This window comes from Oreochromis niloticus, linkage group LG4 (genome assembly GCF_001858045.2).
Source record: "Oreochromis niloticus isolate F11D_XX linkage group LG4, O_niloticus_UMD_NMBU, whole genome shotgun sequence".
NCBI classification, from domain to species: domain Eukaryota; kingdom Metazoa; phylum Chordata; class Actinopteri; order Cichliformes; family Cichlidae; genus Oreochromis; species Oreochromis niloticus.
This window is the reverse complement of record NC_031969.2, coordinates 27,450,798-27,465,131: the sequence shown is the minus strand read 5'-3', so window position 1 is coordinate 27,465,131 and position 14,334 is coordinate 27,450,798. Positions and strand designations below refer to the sequence as shown.

The 14,334-nt window shown below is 39.2% G+C and overlaps 1 protein-coding gene across 1 annotated transcript; it reads left to right on the top strand.

Moving 5' to 3' along the window:
* Positions 1–843: 843 nt before the first annotated feature.
* st8sia6 (ST8 alpha-N-acetyl-neuraminide alpha-2,8-sialyltransferase 6) lies at positions 844–8,537 on the top strand. Its single transcript, XM_003442134.5, has 7 exons — positions 844–1,710; positions 3,515–3,589; positions 3,719–3,793; positions 5,533–5,677; positions 6,558–6,670; positions 6,754–6,846; positions 6,925–8,537. The coding sequence occupies exons 1-7, from the start codon at positions 1,619–1,621 to the stop codon at positions 7,400–7,402; spliced, it is 1,071 nt and encodes a 356-aa protein (XP_003442182.1). The 5' UTR covers positions 844–1,618; the 3' UTR covers positions 7,403–8,537.
* The last annotated feature ends 5,797 nt before the right edge of the window (positions 8,538–14,334 follow it).

Sequence of the window (14,334 nt, the reverse complement as noted above, 5' to 3'; positions counted from 1 at the left end):
TGACAGGTGCACAATAAAAAGTTAACAACACAATCCTCCATCATTAGAGAGACTCGAAGCTTCTTACACGCACAGGACTGCATAAACCTGAGGAAAACTCCTCTGTTACAACATTATGAATGTTTAATGTGCTTAAATAGTAAATGGGTGAGTGGAAATGACATCATCTCCAATGAGCTGCAGCTGAAACCAAACAGAAAACGCCTTATAATAAACATGCAAAACTCCAAAGAACTTAAATCCCATGACATTCCCTAACAACACTCTGTCTGTATTAGCCTGATTTTAAGGGTCACAAATCCTGAATTTTATTTTTTTATTTTTAAAAAGGAAAAAGCTCCAGAACTCGTTGTTATTGACTTCTCTGTGTTTGGAGAAGTGATCGCTGTGACACAACTGGTATCCCATAGCATGTAGGAATTATGGCTTTATTGCAAAGAGAAAAAAAAAGAAATTTAACACTGACAACTGGAATTAGTGTGGGAGTAACCATCTGTTTATGGTTATTCATTGTGAAATAAATCCCATAAATGCAACTAGTTTAACATAATCCTCATTATGAATTACTCCAAGAATTTAATTCCACTTCCACCACACATTTGGCAACATAGAACAAGTTAGAAATTATGGCTTCCTGTTTCTCTCATTTTTTCCAGCTGTTAGTTACATAGAGAAACACCAGCTGTAAGCTTGCAAAGTTTGACGGGTGAATCAAAGAAGCCTTTGTGTGTGTTAGTAAGAGTTTGGTTGGTTTTTAAGAGTCCCTCTGATTGGAGGGGCAGTCATAGGCTCCTGCCTCCTCTGACTCTCATTGATTTCGAACGTGTTTCTTATCACACACACTCACCCACACACAAACCAGTCGAGTCAAGAGACAAACTGTGAGCTAATTCAGTACAGGGCACTCATGTTACTGCGTGCTTTTAGTGTAGAGGGGAGAGGGGTTTAGCCAATGTGGGCAGAGGGAGGGGAAACTAGACACAGAAGCCTGAGAGAACCCGAGAGAATGGGGCTAAAACAGCGCTGTAGTTGCGAAGAAATGGCGGACTTTCCTCGTGTGAGCAAATGACAAAAAAGGGTGCGAGACAACATAAAGAAGACGGACGAGCAAAGGAGAAGTGGCAAGAATTAAATAAGGATGTGGAGGAACGCACTATCGGTTTTATCTCGGCTGACTGCCACCAAAGTGTAACGAGAGGAAACAGTAACAGAAGTGCGCACAGGGCCTCAAACTTGTCTCAACGAGTCAGGCAGAAAAGAAATCATACTAGACAGTCAGAAATGACGGAATTTCTGGTGCTTAATTTATCGAGGAGGGATTTGAACACAGAGGCAAATGAGACAGGAAGAGGGTGAGCGAGGGAGGCGGGAGTGATGAGTGCGTAAAACAGCAGACAGACATGAGGCAAAAGATTAAAAGCCTTCACTGAGCCGCCGTGTGTGCGTGTGAAGTACTTTGAGGTAGTGCAAACCGAGTTTGGAAACACGAGAACATAGGAACCGGGACAGGGTAGATAAAACAAGCGAGTGTTGTGCAAGGTAAAAGCAGGACAAGGAGGAAGAGAGACAGACAAAAGGTGGGCCGTCTAAAGGGAAAAACTAACAGGAGGGGAGAGGTATGAGGGGACGGCTCTCGAAGTCTCTCATGATCACTGTCCTCTGTCTGGGGAGCCTGTTGACCACTCTCATCTGGTACATGTCCGTCGGCAAGTGAGTGCATAACTACCTTTGTGCCTAGAGAGCAAAAACTAAAGAGGCTGTTGAAGAAGTATTGTGCTCATTATATAAAAGTAGCAACAACGTAGCAACAAGAGTGTGAAATTAAGTACATTTCGTTAAAGTGAAGCTAAATTGTCAAAAGTAAAGGACTTTTTCAATAATTCTGTTATGATGTTTTTTGATAAATAATGCGACTGCCAGCGTCTCGGGGTAAAGGTTTGGGGACATCTGGACCTGTAGTCTAGATATTCAAATAATATATTCAGCCTTTTGAAACGGCTCAATTATTTTCACTGGAGCTGAAGAAATATAACTCAAACCTGAAATATAAAAATGTAATAACCTTTTGAAATATAAAAATGTAATAACCTTTTGTGTTAAGTCTTGAAAAGACATGATAAAATTCTTGTATGCAAACCACATTAGGTATTAGGCTATTGAGTGAGTCAGCGTCAACGTTAAGGGCCTCGGGAGTCCAGGCTCGCCCAGGAAAGTTACTGTGGCCCTTTAGCTGAATTCTGCTGATACATTTTAACTGTAAATTACACTAATTCATACAGTTTTGTATTCATTGCTCAGTTTAATTCATTTCAATGTAGTTCAATGCTTCTGCAGCAGTTGTAACCCCCGGACTGAGACATACACCGAGCTTAAGCAGAACAGATTTTGAGAAATACACCCCAAGTCTCTTTGAAACGAAAGATATTCATCCATCAGCTTGCAAAACAAATACAAGTATGTTGAGGATATTCTGCGCTCACAGTCACCTGTCTGTGGTGAGTTCATTGAGCCACTTCTAAATATATCTGCTCTGTTTGGCTCCTACTTTTATTCTGCAATCTAAGACAGATTATTCTACAGTTTTATAATTGTGGCTAAATTTCTCCTGGAGTGTATTATGCGTATATGGTTGTAAATATGCATTGCTTTATTTATTTATTAATTGAATAGCAAACCTTATTTAGACCACCGCCCCCCTGTTAAACATTGATAGCTTATATGGTGTGCTGTATATGATGGCTGTTGCATTATTGTATATAATGTGTTTTACCACTTAGGTAGTACTGAATTAGTTTTGAATCATTAAACTAAATATTTTAAACCCTATCCAAACATAAGTCTTATGACATCTAAGACATATTATCAAATAGCTACTATTAATAACAATAAAATGTTTATTTTTATTATTATTTAACAACAACAACAAAAATGCTGTGTGAATGCCCTGTAGCGGAAATTATCTGCCGAAAAAAGCAGAACTATCTTCTGAAAATTGGTGTAGAAGCTGAAGTGTTTGCTAAAGACAGCTTTATTTGAAACGGTACACTGAAGAATGTCAAGAAAGCAGAATGAGCGTGAGTGGGGAAGATGTTGCTGTAACAGCCACGGGTAGGATTCGAACCTGCGCCACCCAGCTTCTTATTAGTGCAGTCAGCCAATTGCATTGCATCAATGTACTAAATGCAGGTATGTGGAGATTGTCAAATAATGACTTATTATTGCCAAGATATCCAGAAAAGCATATCGGAAATTACAACATGTTGAACCTTGAAGCAGGTGGGCTACAGCAGCAGATGACCACACACTGTCACTGCTGCCAGCTAGGAACAGGAAACTGAGGGTATCATTTTCACGAAGAATTATTTAATCTTCATGCAGGTTGGAAGGACTCAGGATAACGTTCTCATTCAGTCCAACTGTCCTTTGTAAATTATTACATTTTTTCTGCATTTTCCTGATCTATATTATTTAGTCTTAACACTTTTTTTCCTTGTTTGTTTGTGGTTTTTTGCAGACATGTGGAACCTCAACGACCAGCTTCTCAAAGGAAACATGCCCCAAAGCCCTCAGAAATTTGCAAAGGCTGCAAGTGAGAGAAAACATGACAGTCTCAGAATTTCCCAGAGAAACCTCTTTGTTTATGCCATCATCAAAAATGAATTCATGTCAGCTGTGCAGATATGATTCTGTTCACTGACTGTTTTCGTGTGTGTCACAGGGAAATCATTAGCAAGGTACAAGAGCGTTACAATCAAACCTGGAAGAAGCAGGAGGACAATTACTTAAAATTCAGGTAAGAACCAATTCGCAAACACTTTCAACTTTTTGCTAAATAGGAGTGTGTGTGTGTCACGGTCTGTGTGGCAGAGCGTGGCGATGAGGGGAAGGAAGACCCAAATGCTGGACTCTGTGATGCAACAGTGCGTTTATTTACAGTGCAGGAAAATAACAATAAATCCCCAGTGCGTTCCCGACTCCCGTGACATGCCCTCTTCCCAGTGTTAGTATTCTTTGTCTCCACTCTTCAGTGTCTGAGCACCCCGTGCTCGCTGCCCTCTCGTCTCCACACTCCTCCTGGGGAATAACAAAGAGGCAGCCGTCAGAAACACCACAATGCAGCAGACTAACCTTAACTAACTTGCCAAGAGACTAACATGAAGTCACACAATGATCCAGTGTCAGAGAGAGCTCCACCACACTCTTAAGTAGCTCCTCCGACGAGGCTTGATCAGCTGCAGGTGTGTGATGGTCTTCAGGTGTGGCCAACCACCTGGCAGGGCCACACCCACCAGGCCTGAAGGTGCCTGTCACAGCCGCATCCACACAAACACACACACCTGCCTACACACACACACACACACACACACACGTGGACAACAGGGACAGCAGCAAAAACACATATAATATAATAATAATAAGTCCATAACTGCTCAGGGACCCTGGGTCACGCAGACCCAGGGACCCTGACAGTGTGTCTGCTCAAGTAAATTTCAAATTAAAAATAAAATACAATTAAAGCCACTGATGAACTCTGCAAGCATAATATGATCCCCACTGTAATATATTCAAATAGTGTATCATTAACAGGATTTTTTTATGCAAAGATTTTATGAAGGGCATCAGCCTATCAGGTATCAGGCATCATCAGCCTCTGTCATGTGGGAGTCAGTGAGCCAGTAGCTTAAACCAAAGGAGCCCTGCAATGAGGGACGATGAAACGCGCCCTGACTTTGACATAATGTCTCTGTAAGCACAACAAAGAATACTTGAGATATTTGCCATGTGGATGAATGTTTCTTTAAGACTATATAACTGAGACTTTCTAATAGCTCGAGCTGCATAAAACATTAACAGGAGTTGTTGTTGTATTTGTTAACTACAGCTGAAAGAAAGATTTTTTTTATACTGAATACTGAAGCTAACTGTGTTGTAATACACTGCTCTTTTATTTTATTTTTAACCTTTTCTTGTTTAACTTTATATTGATCAATATTTGTTCCTTCCCTCACTCACCTGTTGTTTGCTGTTCTGCCCTGTAGGTGTACTGATGTCTTATCTCTCTCTGTCTATTTACTCACACTGAACTATTTCACTGAACACATCAATGAACATGAAGAGAATCAAAAGCACTAAAGAAATGGTATTCCTTGCCATGACGTTAAGGGACTGATAGCAGTGGTTTCCTTTAGATTGCCAATGATTGTTAGTATAAATTAAACAAGCATCAACAGCAAATATTGACAGTTTTCTTAGATGTCACACAGGCTTTCGGACACATGGCTAATATGCATTTCTAATAATGGCATTTAAATTTTTTTTATTCAGGATCCCACCATTGTCATGTTTTTAATGGACTAATGTTATTTTATATAAAAAAAAAATTCTTCTAATTTACTGCATATGATATTATATACCAATCCAGATAGATTTTATTTTGAAAAAAACAATAATTCTGTTCCCAGTTAATAGCTGTGAACCAGTTTGTCTGGTAAATAGCTAGTCTGTGTCAACAAAGTGTTTTATGTTCCCCAGAACTAATCTGAGTGTTAAGTGCAATTGCTTTGACAAAGCCATCATCACCAAGAATAACACTCCAGTGGGGTCGAAGCTCGTTTATGATGGGGACAAGAAGAGGACTCTACAGGTGAACAAAGACTTTTTCAACATTTTTACAAAGGTAGGTTTTTTTTGTTATTGGTTCCCCAAATGTTTTATTTGACCATAGTGATTATATTACCATTTTTCTCTTGACTGTGTGTGTGTGTGTGTGTGTGTGAGGGGGTGTGGGGTGGGCTGCTTATGTAAATACATAAGAGAAAACAGAACATGTGGCTCCTTTAATTGCAGATTGGGAAATATGTAAGTAATGCACCATCATTTAAAAAAATGTTTTTTTAAGTATTACAAACATAGCCTAGCCTAGTTTTGCAGGAGGGACCAAAATATAATTTTGGAACTTAAATGCTACACCGCCTCAAACCGGATACAAACTAAGCATAAAGTATACACCAGTATAAAAGGAGAAGGAGAAAAGCTGCATAGTAATGACAGACATGCAGCCATTTCATCCATTTCAAATTCTGTTGTTTGTTATTAAGTGTCTTAATGGTCTTGCCCCTTCTTATTTGTCTGAGCTGCTTCACCTTTACATGCCGTCACGTGCTCTTAGATCAGATAACCAGATGCTTTTGATTGTCCTGTAGACATTTTATAAATCCAGAGGAGACAGAGCCTTTGCAGTTTTGCCTCCTAAAATGTGAAATGAGCTGCCAGGCAGGCTCCATCTCTTGCTGTTTTTAAAAATCATTTAAACTTCTTACCCTTTGTTTGTATCTGTACTGATTTATTCTTTTATTCTTGTTCTCTTATTTTTTATTTTTAATTACTCTGTTTGTACTGCAATTCGGTCAGCTGTTATGTTGTTTTGAAGTGCTTCACGTCTGAATTGAAGAGGAAACATTAAAGCAATGAAATGAATCTTTTTCCCTCTAACATTTGACATCAGCAACAATGTAAATGTTTTTTTATAATGCCTTATCTGTCGCTGTCTATTCCAGGAGAATCCGTTCTCAAATAAAAAATGGGACACTTGTTCAGTTGTTGGGAACGGTGGGATCCTGTCTGAGAGCAGCTGTGGAAAAATGATTGATTCAGCTGACTTTGTTATCAGGTGAGAAAAGTGTCCAATGTAGACCAAATTCAGAGTGGAAATTCCATGTAACCATTTCTGTGTCTACTTTTTTGTTTGTTCAGGTGCAACTTACCTCCTTTGGAAAATGGATACGAGAAAGATGTTGGCATCAAAACTAGCCTTGTGACAGCAAACCCAAGCATCTTCACACAGAGGTAAGCAAGAAAATAAATCTCTGTCACCTCACATTACTTCTGTGTTGTTGCTCAAAGTCAGCTGTTTCTTTCGCACAGGTATGGCTCGCTGGTGGGACGTCGCCTTCCATTTGTGGAGAGTCTTCACAAGTACGGCAACTCTCTGCTGCTCCTTCCTGCCTTCTCGTTTGGTATAAATACTGCTGTGTGTCAGCGAGTTGCATATACAATAGAGGACTTTAAAAGCCCTATTCGACCTGTTTTCTTCAACCCTCAGTACCTTGACAGTCTAGCTCAATTCTGGCGCTCTGAAGGCCTGAAAGAAAGGCGGCTCAGCACTGGATTAATTATGGCTAGCATGGCCCTGGAACTGTGTGAAAATGTGCATCTGTATGGATTCTGGCCCTTTAGTAATCACCCATATGGCCTCTATACCCTGACTAACCACTACTATGATGACAAACCAGCTAAAACGAGTTTTCACGCAATGCCAGCTGAGTTTGACCGCTTGTTGCAGCTGCACACTCAAGGGGTACTCAGGCTTCACCTGGAAGACTGTAAATCAGATGAAAAATAGTTCCCAGGGATAGACAACAGCACAGAAGCAATGTGGAGAATCAAGTGCCTTCTCTTTAGCCTCAGGATGAAGTTAGACACAATTCATTTCATATGTGTTTGAGAAAATTTACACATTATTTTTGGTTAGTGGAAAGATGGAAAATGGCCACATAGACACCTTCCTTGCCTTCCAGCAACCAAGACATTTGCACTGATGAGTGCATCTTTAACCCTATTTATTAAACAAATGTTCCGTTTGGAGTCTGAAATGATTTCAGTGTAGTTTGATGCCTCTGTAAGGCAGTTACTCTCAGTCTAGTGCCTTATGAAAGATTGATCTCACCTTATATTCTGAAATACCTCCATTACATGAAGACATTCGTGCTGAAAAGCTTTTTAGAAACAAAACGAATGCACTGAATGTAAGGACTATTTTGACTTTTTTTAAACTATTAACCACTTCATATTTTAGTACCAGCTGGTAATGAATGTGTAGTGCCTGATAAAACCACACAAATGTGTGCTATGCTTTGTCACTGCAGTGACCAGACAGTGATAAAAAACTTACTGCCACAAAGTGGCAACATACATTTATTGGTAAAATGTTAGTTGTGTAAGTGTTTTTTGTCTCAGTGTTGATTGTAAATGTAAAAATGTAATTGTAAAATTTGCACTTAGAGTGAAAACCTCTGCTCAGAACAATTTCTTATGCAATATTTGTAACAGTATGTTTGTGGGTCTGATGTAGCCGGGAATGTTGCCTTTTAGGCTGGTATTTTTAAAGCATTAGCATTGATTTTTGTCATGCAGAAATGCCCCTAATCAGCCACAATGTTAAAATGACAAGCCTCCTACCATTTAGGTCCCTCTTGTGCTTCCACAAGAGACACTGGACCTTTGTGGGTATCCACTGGTGTAAATACACATCTGCCCTGATGTGTAGTTACATATGTTGTGAGGTGCATGCCAAGTTACGTGGAATATTATGCAAGGTTTCTCAGCATAACACTGCATTGTAAAGCTGTGAATTACCACACCTGACATCTCTTGTTGTAGCAACGGTAACATATTGTGAACATTTGTATATATTTGTTTTTAACAGTATGTTATAAAAGGAAATTAAGTTCAAATGAAAAAATAAATATTAAAAAGTGTGGCGCCATTCACTTCTCTAATCAGGTGGGGAAAGATTTCTCTGGACGTCTCAGTTGGAAGATTTAGTATCTCAAGTGCTTTGGGGTCATTTTGTGGTTACTGTATATATACATATATTTATATGCATTGTTTCCCTTTTATTATCCTCTTTTGGCAGTTTTGCAATGTCCAGATAAAAGAAAAAGCTCTCAAGTGGCATATAAAATAGTGTAAAAATATAAACCACAGATTTATTCTTTATATAAATGGTAAATAATAGAGCTCTTACAATATATCTCTGTGGAACTCCTATCAATATACTGACCGCTAGGGCACTAAGACACTTGACTTAAAACGCTTGGAGATACTTCCTGATAGATTTCATGATAGATGGCTATATATTCAGCCTTTAAGTTGCCAATGAAACATAGGAAGAAATGAAAATGGTCTAATTTGCCTCGGGACACCCTACCAGAGAAAAGTAAGACACAACCTTCTCTTCTAACCATAAGGTTAGAGGCGCTTAGTCACTTAAACCTTGGTGCAGAGAGCTGGAGACACCATGGTTTAGTAGCTGTCATACTTATCTGAAGTTTGCCATCTGGGGTGAATGTGCAATTAGTGACAAAAAACTGGCCGGCCCACGATGCCACGCACACACCCTCACACTTACCGTCTGATCCTTAAGTCACTCTGACTCAAGTAGACTCCAGCAGACCTGCAGACGTGGAAAGTGATGTGGAAACTATAACCAAGGCCTCAGTTATTGTATTTATTAAATGGTTATTAAACATGTTTCACACTAAATGAAAGCGTGGTTTCTCAGGTATTTAATTTTCTTATGTGTTGATTTTAACTCTCTCGAGGCAGGCGTTGCCGATTTGCAACAGTTAAAAACTAACAACCTGATTACCCCACATACATATTTTATGAGTCTTTTTTTTGTGATAATTTTCCCCAAAATTCAGATTTTTCCTGTAACTAAAACTTAATTTGAGCCTGAGAGGGTTAACCTCCTAGGAATTGGCGTCCACATATGTGGACATCACATTTTGGGATGTCTAGACCAAAATAATAAATTTTGCTCTACGAGGGCCTGTTATCCACTTACGAGGACATGATACTGCTACTGTTCTATCGAAATTTAAAACAAATGTTGTCATATGTGGATCTCATTTTTCTCAGAAACAAAAATAAGGTAAAAAAAAAATAAATCTGGAAATTCTTTGTTTTTACATTTATGAGGTCCCAACGTGCCCAAATATCAAAGAGAAATGCAAAACACATGCCATGGAAGAGTTCAGGTCTTAGGAGGTTAAATAAAATTCTAAGGGAAGAATTTCAGAAAGCTTTCCAGCAATTCCAGAGCAAGCAAGGATAAACAGAAATAAGACTGGGTTTTATAACAAGGCAGGCATTTCATTGGTGATTTAAACTGTTAGTGATGCAGACAGATAATCGATGGTTTTATGTTTTTAAAGTTTAGTGCACTTTATTTACAGCGTTTTCATCAGAATATGCTATAAATAACAGTGCAGGTAGAAAAATGGGGCTCTAGGGGTCTAAGGCGAAACGGGCATCCAAAAACATCCAATTGTCTCTTCAGTACAATACTCTCTCAAAACAGGCACACTCACCACACTCCAGCAAGGGGAATCCAGGGAAGGTCTGTACAGAGGGAGAAGACAATGTCGTAGCCTTTGAGGCAAACACACGCGAGCAAAATACAAGCTAGGAGCCAGTGCTTAACTAACAAGGTAGTTCAACAATCCAGCAATGAATGACTACCTTAAGTAATGACTGATGATGAGATCAGAGGCCAGAGGGGGTTGATTATCTCCAGGTGTGTAGACTCAAGGGCAGGAACACGAAATGAGTACTGCCTCAGAGCACAGACAACAACAAACAATAACAGACAGAAGAGAGGAGAGAGAGGAATGGAAGCCTAGAGAGAGAGAAAACCCTGATATGTCAGCCAGGTAGGACTGAGGGACCATGACAATGGTTGATTCTGTCAGAGAGGTGCACTTTTGATCACCTTAAAGAACTGCATGTTTAATAAATTCATCTGATAGTAGATTTCTTAAATATTATTGGTCAAATACTTTAGAAAATACAACTTCCCACCTCATGCATGAAATCACAATCATCAGTATTAGGCAATTACCCATTTTGCTAAAATTCATCTTTAATTCAACCCCATCACGGACACTTTGAACCCTGTGGGATCTTATTTTGAAAATTTTGTTGTATTCTATTGTACAGTATTGTTCTTCCAACCTTATGAGTTACTGGTGTCCAGGTTCCCGTAGTCTGTAATGGAGCTGAAGTCTGAGGCGCTGTCAGAGTGTACTGAGTACTTTGGCATGCTAAGTTGTAGCCTGTAATGAGGGGAAACCGCACACTAGGCCTGGATATTTAATTAGACAGACTGCTAGGGAAGCAAAGTATTTGTTGCTCTGAATCTCACATGATACACTCCACTTCTTTGTTCAGAAACAATAATATAATAACAAAACATATTTTCCCTGTTATTGCACTTGTGTGTTTTTTAAATAAAGTGTATAAATTATTAATGGAAAATAAATGTTTTCTTGTACTTCTTTTCTAGCTTACTAACTTTGCCTTTAGAAAATCCTAATTGAAGGTACAGATGATGTAATAAGTTCCAGATGTTTCTTGGCAAGCTTGCTTAGAGAAGGGAATGTTGGCTCATTTTTGCAAGACATAAACCTGAAGTAGACTAGTCATCTTTAACTCTGGGAATTCGACCGTTTTATTTATTTATATTTTTCTTTTTTAGATTTCCACCTGAATATGCTACACTAAAATCATCTTGACAATTCTGGAAAACAAAACCAGCGTGGGTTAGCTGCTCGTCTCTTGTTGATGTGTCATGTTGTGGTGTCCTGCATGGTGTCTCTAGGAAGACAGGTTCGGTCTTATGTTTGGTCTTATGTGAAACCTACAAATACTTAATCAAATCCAACATGTGACAGAGTTATTCTGATACATCAGGGGTGGGGAACTCCAGGCCTCAAGGGCCAGTGTCCTGCAGGTTTTAGATATCACCCTGGGTCAACATACATGAATCAGATGATTAGTTCATTATTAGACCCCTGGAGAACTTCAAGACATGTTGAGGAGGTAATTTATCCATTTAAACCAGCAGTGTTGGATCAAGGACACATCTAAAACCTGCAGGACATCGGCCCTTGAGGCCTGGCATTTCCCACCCCTGTGACAGATGAATTCAACATCTGCATTTCGCTCACTATAGTCTAATAAGTTTTGAATAATACTGTCTTTTTTTTTCTGAAAACAAGGGTTTATATTGTCTAGCACTTCTTTTAGGACAAGATTTTCCTGCTCTTTTTCTGTTTCAGACTCTTTTCTTGTTTCAGGCTCTTTGGGAAGAGTAAGAGTTCTTTCTCTTGCTAAGCTTCTTTTTATTTTTGAAAATAAGCCTTTCAACATGCCTTTAAAAGTATATTATCTTTCTGCTCTTCCAAAAGCCTCTTAATGGCAACGCTAAAGTAACTCAAGAATCTTTGTTGTTTGTAATACAGTTAATTTATCCAATCAACATTTTAATAATAGTTAGCTACCAGAATATGGATTAAAACCTGCAGCTATCTGGTTATGTGCTTTAAACTCATCTGGGCCTCACCTTGGAAAACCTATGGTGTCTATATATGTATACACACGTGATTCAAATGTGGGTAGGTCTCTTTTATAGAATTTGTGAGAACGTTTACTTTCTGATGCCAAAGTGTTTGCCTTTAGGCCTAAAACCACAGTAAAAAGACACAACCAGATAAACCAGGGCACAGGTACAGGTTCCATTGCGTAGATAGTTTTAAAGTGCATTTGAAAGTGTTGCTTTACCTCAGCTTTATTTGTTATCTTTGTGGTTGACGTGTGTGGCAGACTTACAATGGCTTAAATATATCCAGGTTCTTCTCTCCACTATTTTCACTGCTCTTAATGACTTTAAGGATACACCCAGTCTCCTGGTTTCACCCGTTCTGTTGAAGGTCCTGGTTCCTGCTGTGGAACAGAATTTGAGGAAAGCACAGTGTTGTTATTCAACATTTTTTTCATGTGTTTCATTCCCTTAAATGACATATCTTGATGCATGCTCAATCATCCAGGTAAGTAAATCCCAAAAGATTGATTCTGTTCATCTGGATGTAGCATGTTCAACTCAACCAAGTGACACAGAGTAACATAGTGTACGCTGTTAAGTGCCAGGAGGATTTATACATCGGGTAAACCAAACAACCTCTGACGAAGCAGATGGAACAACACAGAAAAGCTAACTTGTCAGGCCAGGACTCTGCAGTCTATTTACACCTACAGGCCAGTGGACGCTTTCTATGATGAGGATGTACACATCCTGGACAGGAAGGAACGCTGGTTTGAGCGAGGAGTCAAGGAGGCCATTTATGTGGAAAAGGGAAAGACCATCTCTGAATCGAGGAGGGGGCCTAAGGGTACATCTGTCACCATCTTACAATGCTGAGATTGCAGCCATTCCCCAACTCTCTATGAATGGTAGACATGGCCATTGATCAGTGGGCTTTCTTATTTTTCACGTGAGGTGTCCTTTTTGCAGTCCAACGCCACTTGCTCCCAGTTCTAGTTGCTCCTCTGGTTTATGATTCTTCCTGTCGCCTCTAGCTCCTGCCCTCTACATCCTGAAACAGCATTTCTAACAATACTCGGGTGGAGCCCCAGACTCCCCTATGTACGGTCTCGGTCATGTTCCCGAGGTGAGTGGGGGAGATGTTGAGATCCAACCTGAAGGACCAAGCTGTAAGAATAAAAATGAACACAAATAAACAACAGTCAAGAACTGGGAAATTAATTCTTGGTAGGGAGCAAAAGCATAAAACACAAGGTTTCATGCAAGTGCTTGAAGGGGGAAGTCTCCAGTGAGTTTTTTAAATTACATTTGGACAATCCCACGGTCCTTTGCCTTAAAACCGTCTCACAATAATACAGTTGAAATCTTGGCCTATCCCAGCATGGTGTGCAGAGACACCTTAAAAACTTTTAAGGATAAGAACAAGAAATAAGAAAGAAAGGACAAAAGAAGAAGTGGCAGGCCTAAAATACTATCTACAGCAGATAAACTAACACAGGACCTGAGAAATTTATCTGGTCTTTCAGTTGATCCATCTACTGTTTACTGAAGCCTTAACAGCAATGGTCTCAGTGGAATGGTTGCTATCAAGATGCCATTCTTAAATAATGCAGGGAGAAAATGCTAAGGTAAGCCAGAATACACAAAGACCTGGATGGACTGAATATCTGTGGCAATTTGAGCAAATAGTTGATCAAAAATATTTGTTTTGGGAGGCATCTGTTTCAAGAGTTGTCCAAGATCCAGATTCCAAAGAGCAGTAAAAATGTGCAGGTGTGCTATATATGCAAAAGTGACAACATAGTGATGAAGAAATGCTGCCACAAAGTGGACACTTGCATGTACTGATATGTGACGTGCTTGTATAATTTAGTTTTAAGTAAAATTTAAGATCTAAGTTTAAAATATTAATACATTATCAGATGTGTTTTTAAAGGCATGCTTTTCTTTACGTGTTTTTACAGTATTAATTAATCACTGCAAGAATTTAATTCTGCTAACACTACTCATTTGGCAACAGAGAGTAAGTAAATTATCAGTTCGAACTTCTCTAATTTTTCCAGCTGTTAGTTACTTAGTTAGAGAAACACCAGCTGAAAGCTTTTGCATGTTCATACGCATTTGGTTGGTATTAAGAGTTCCTCTAATTGGAAGTATGGCCTTACCCC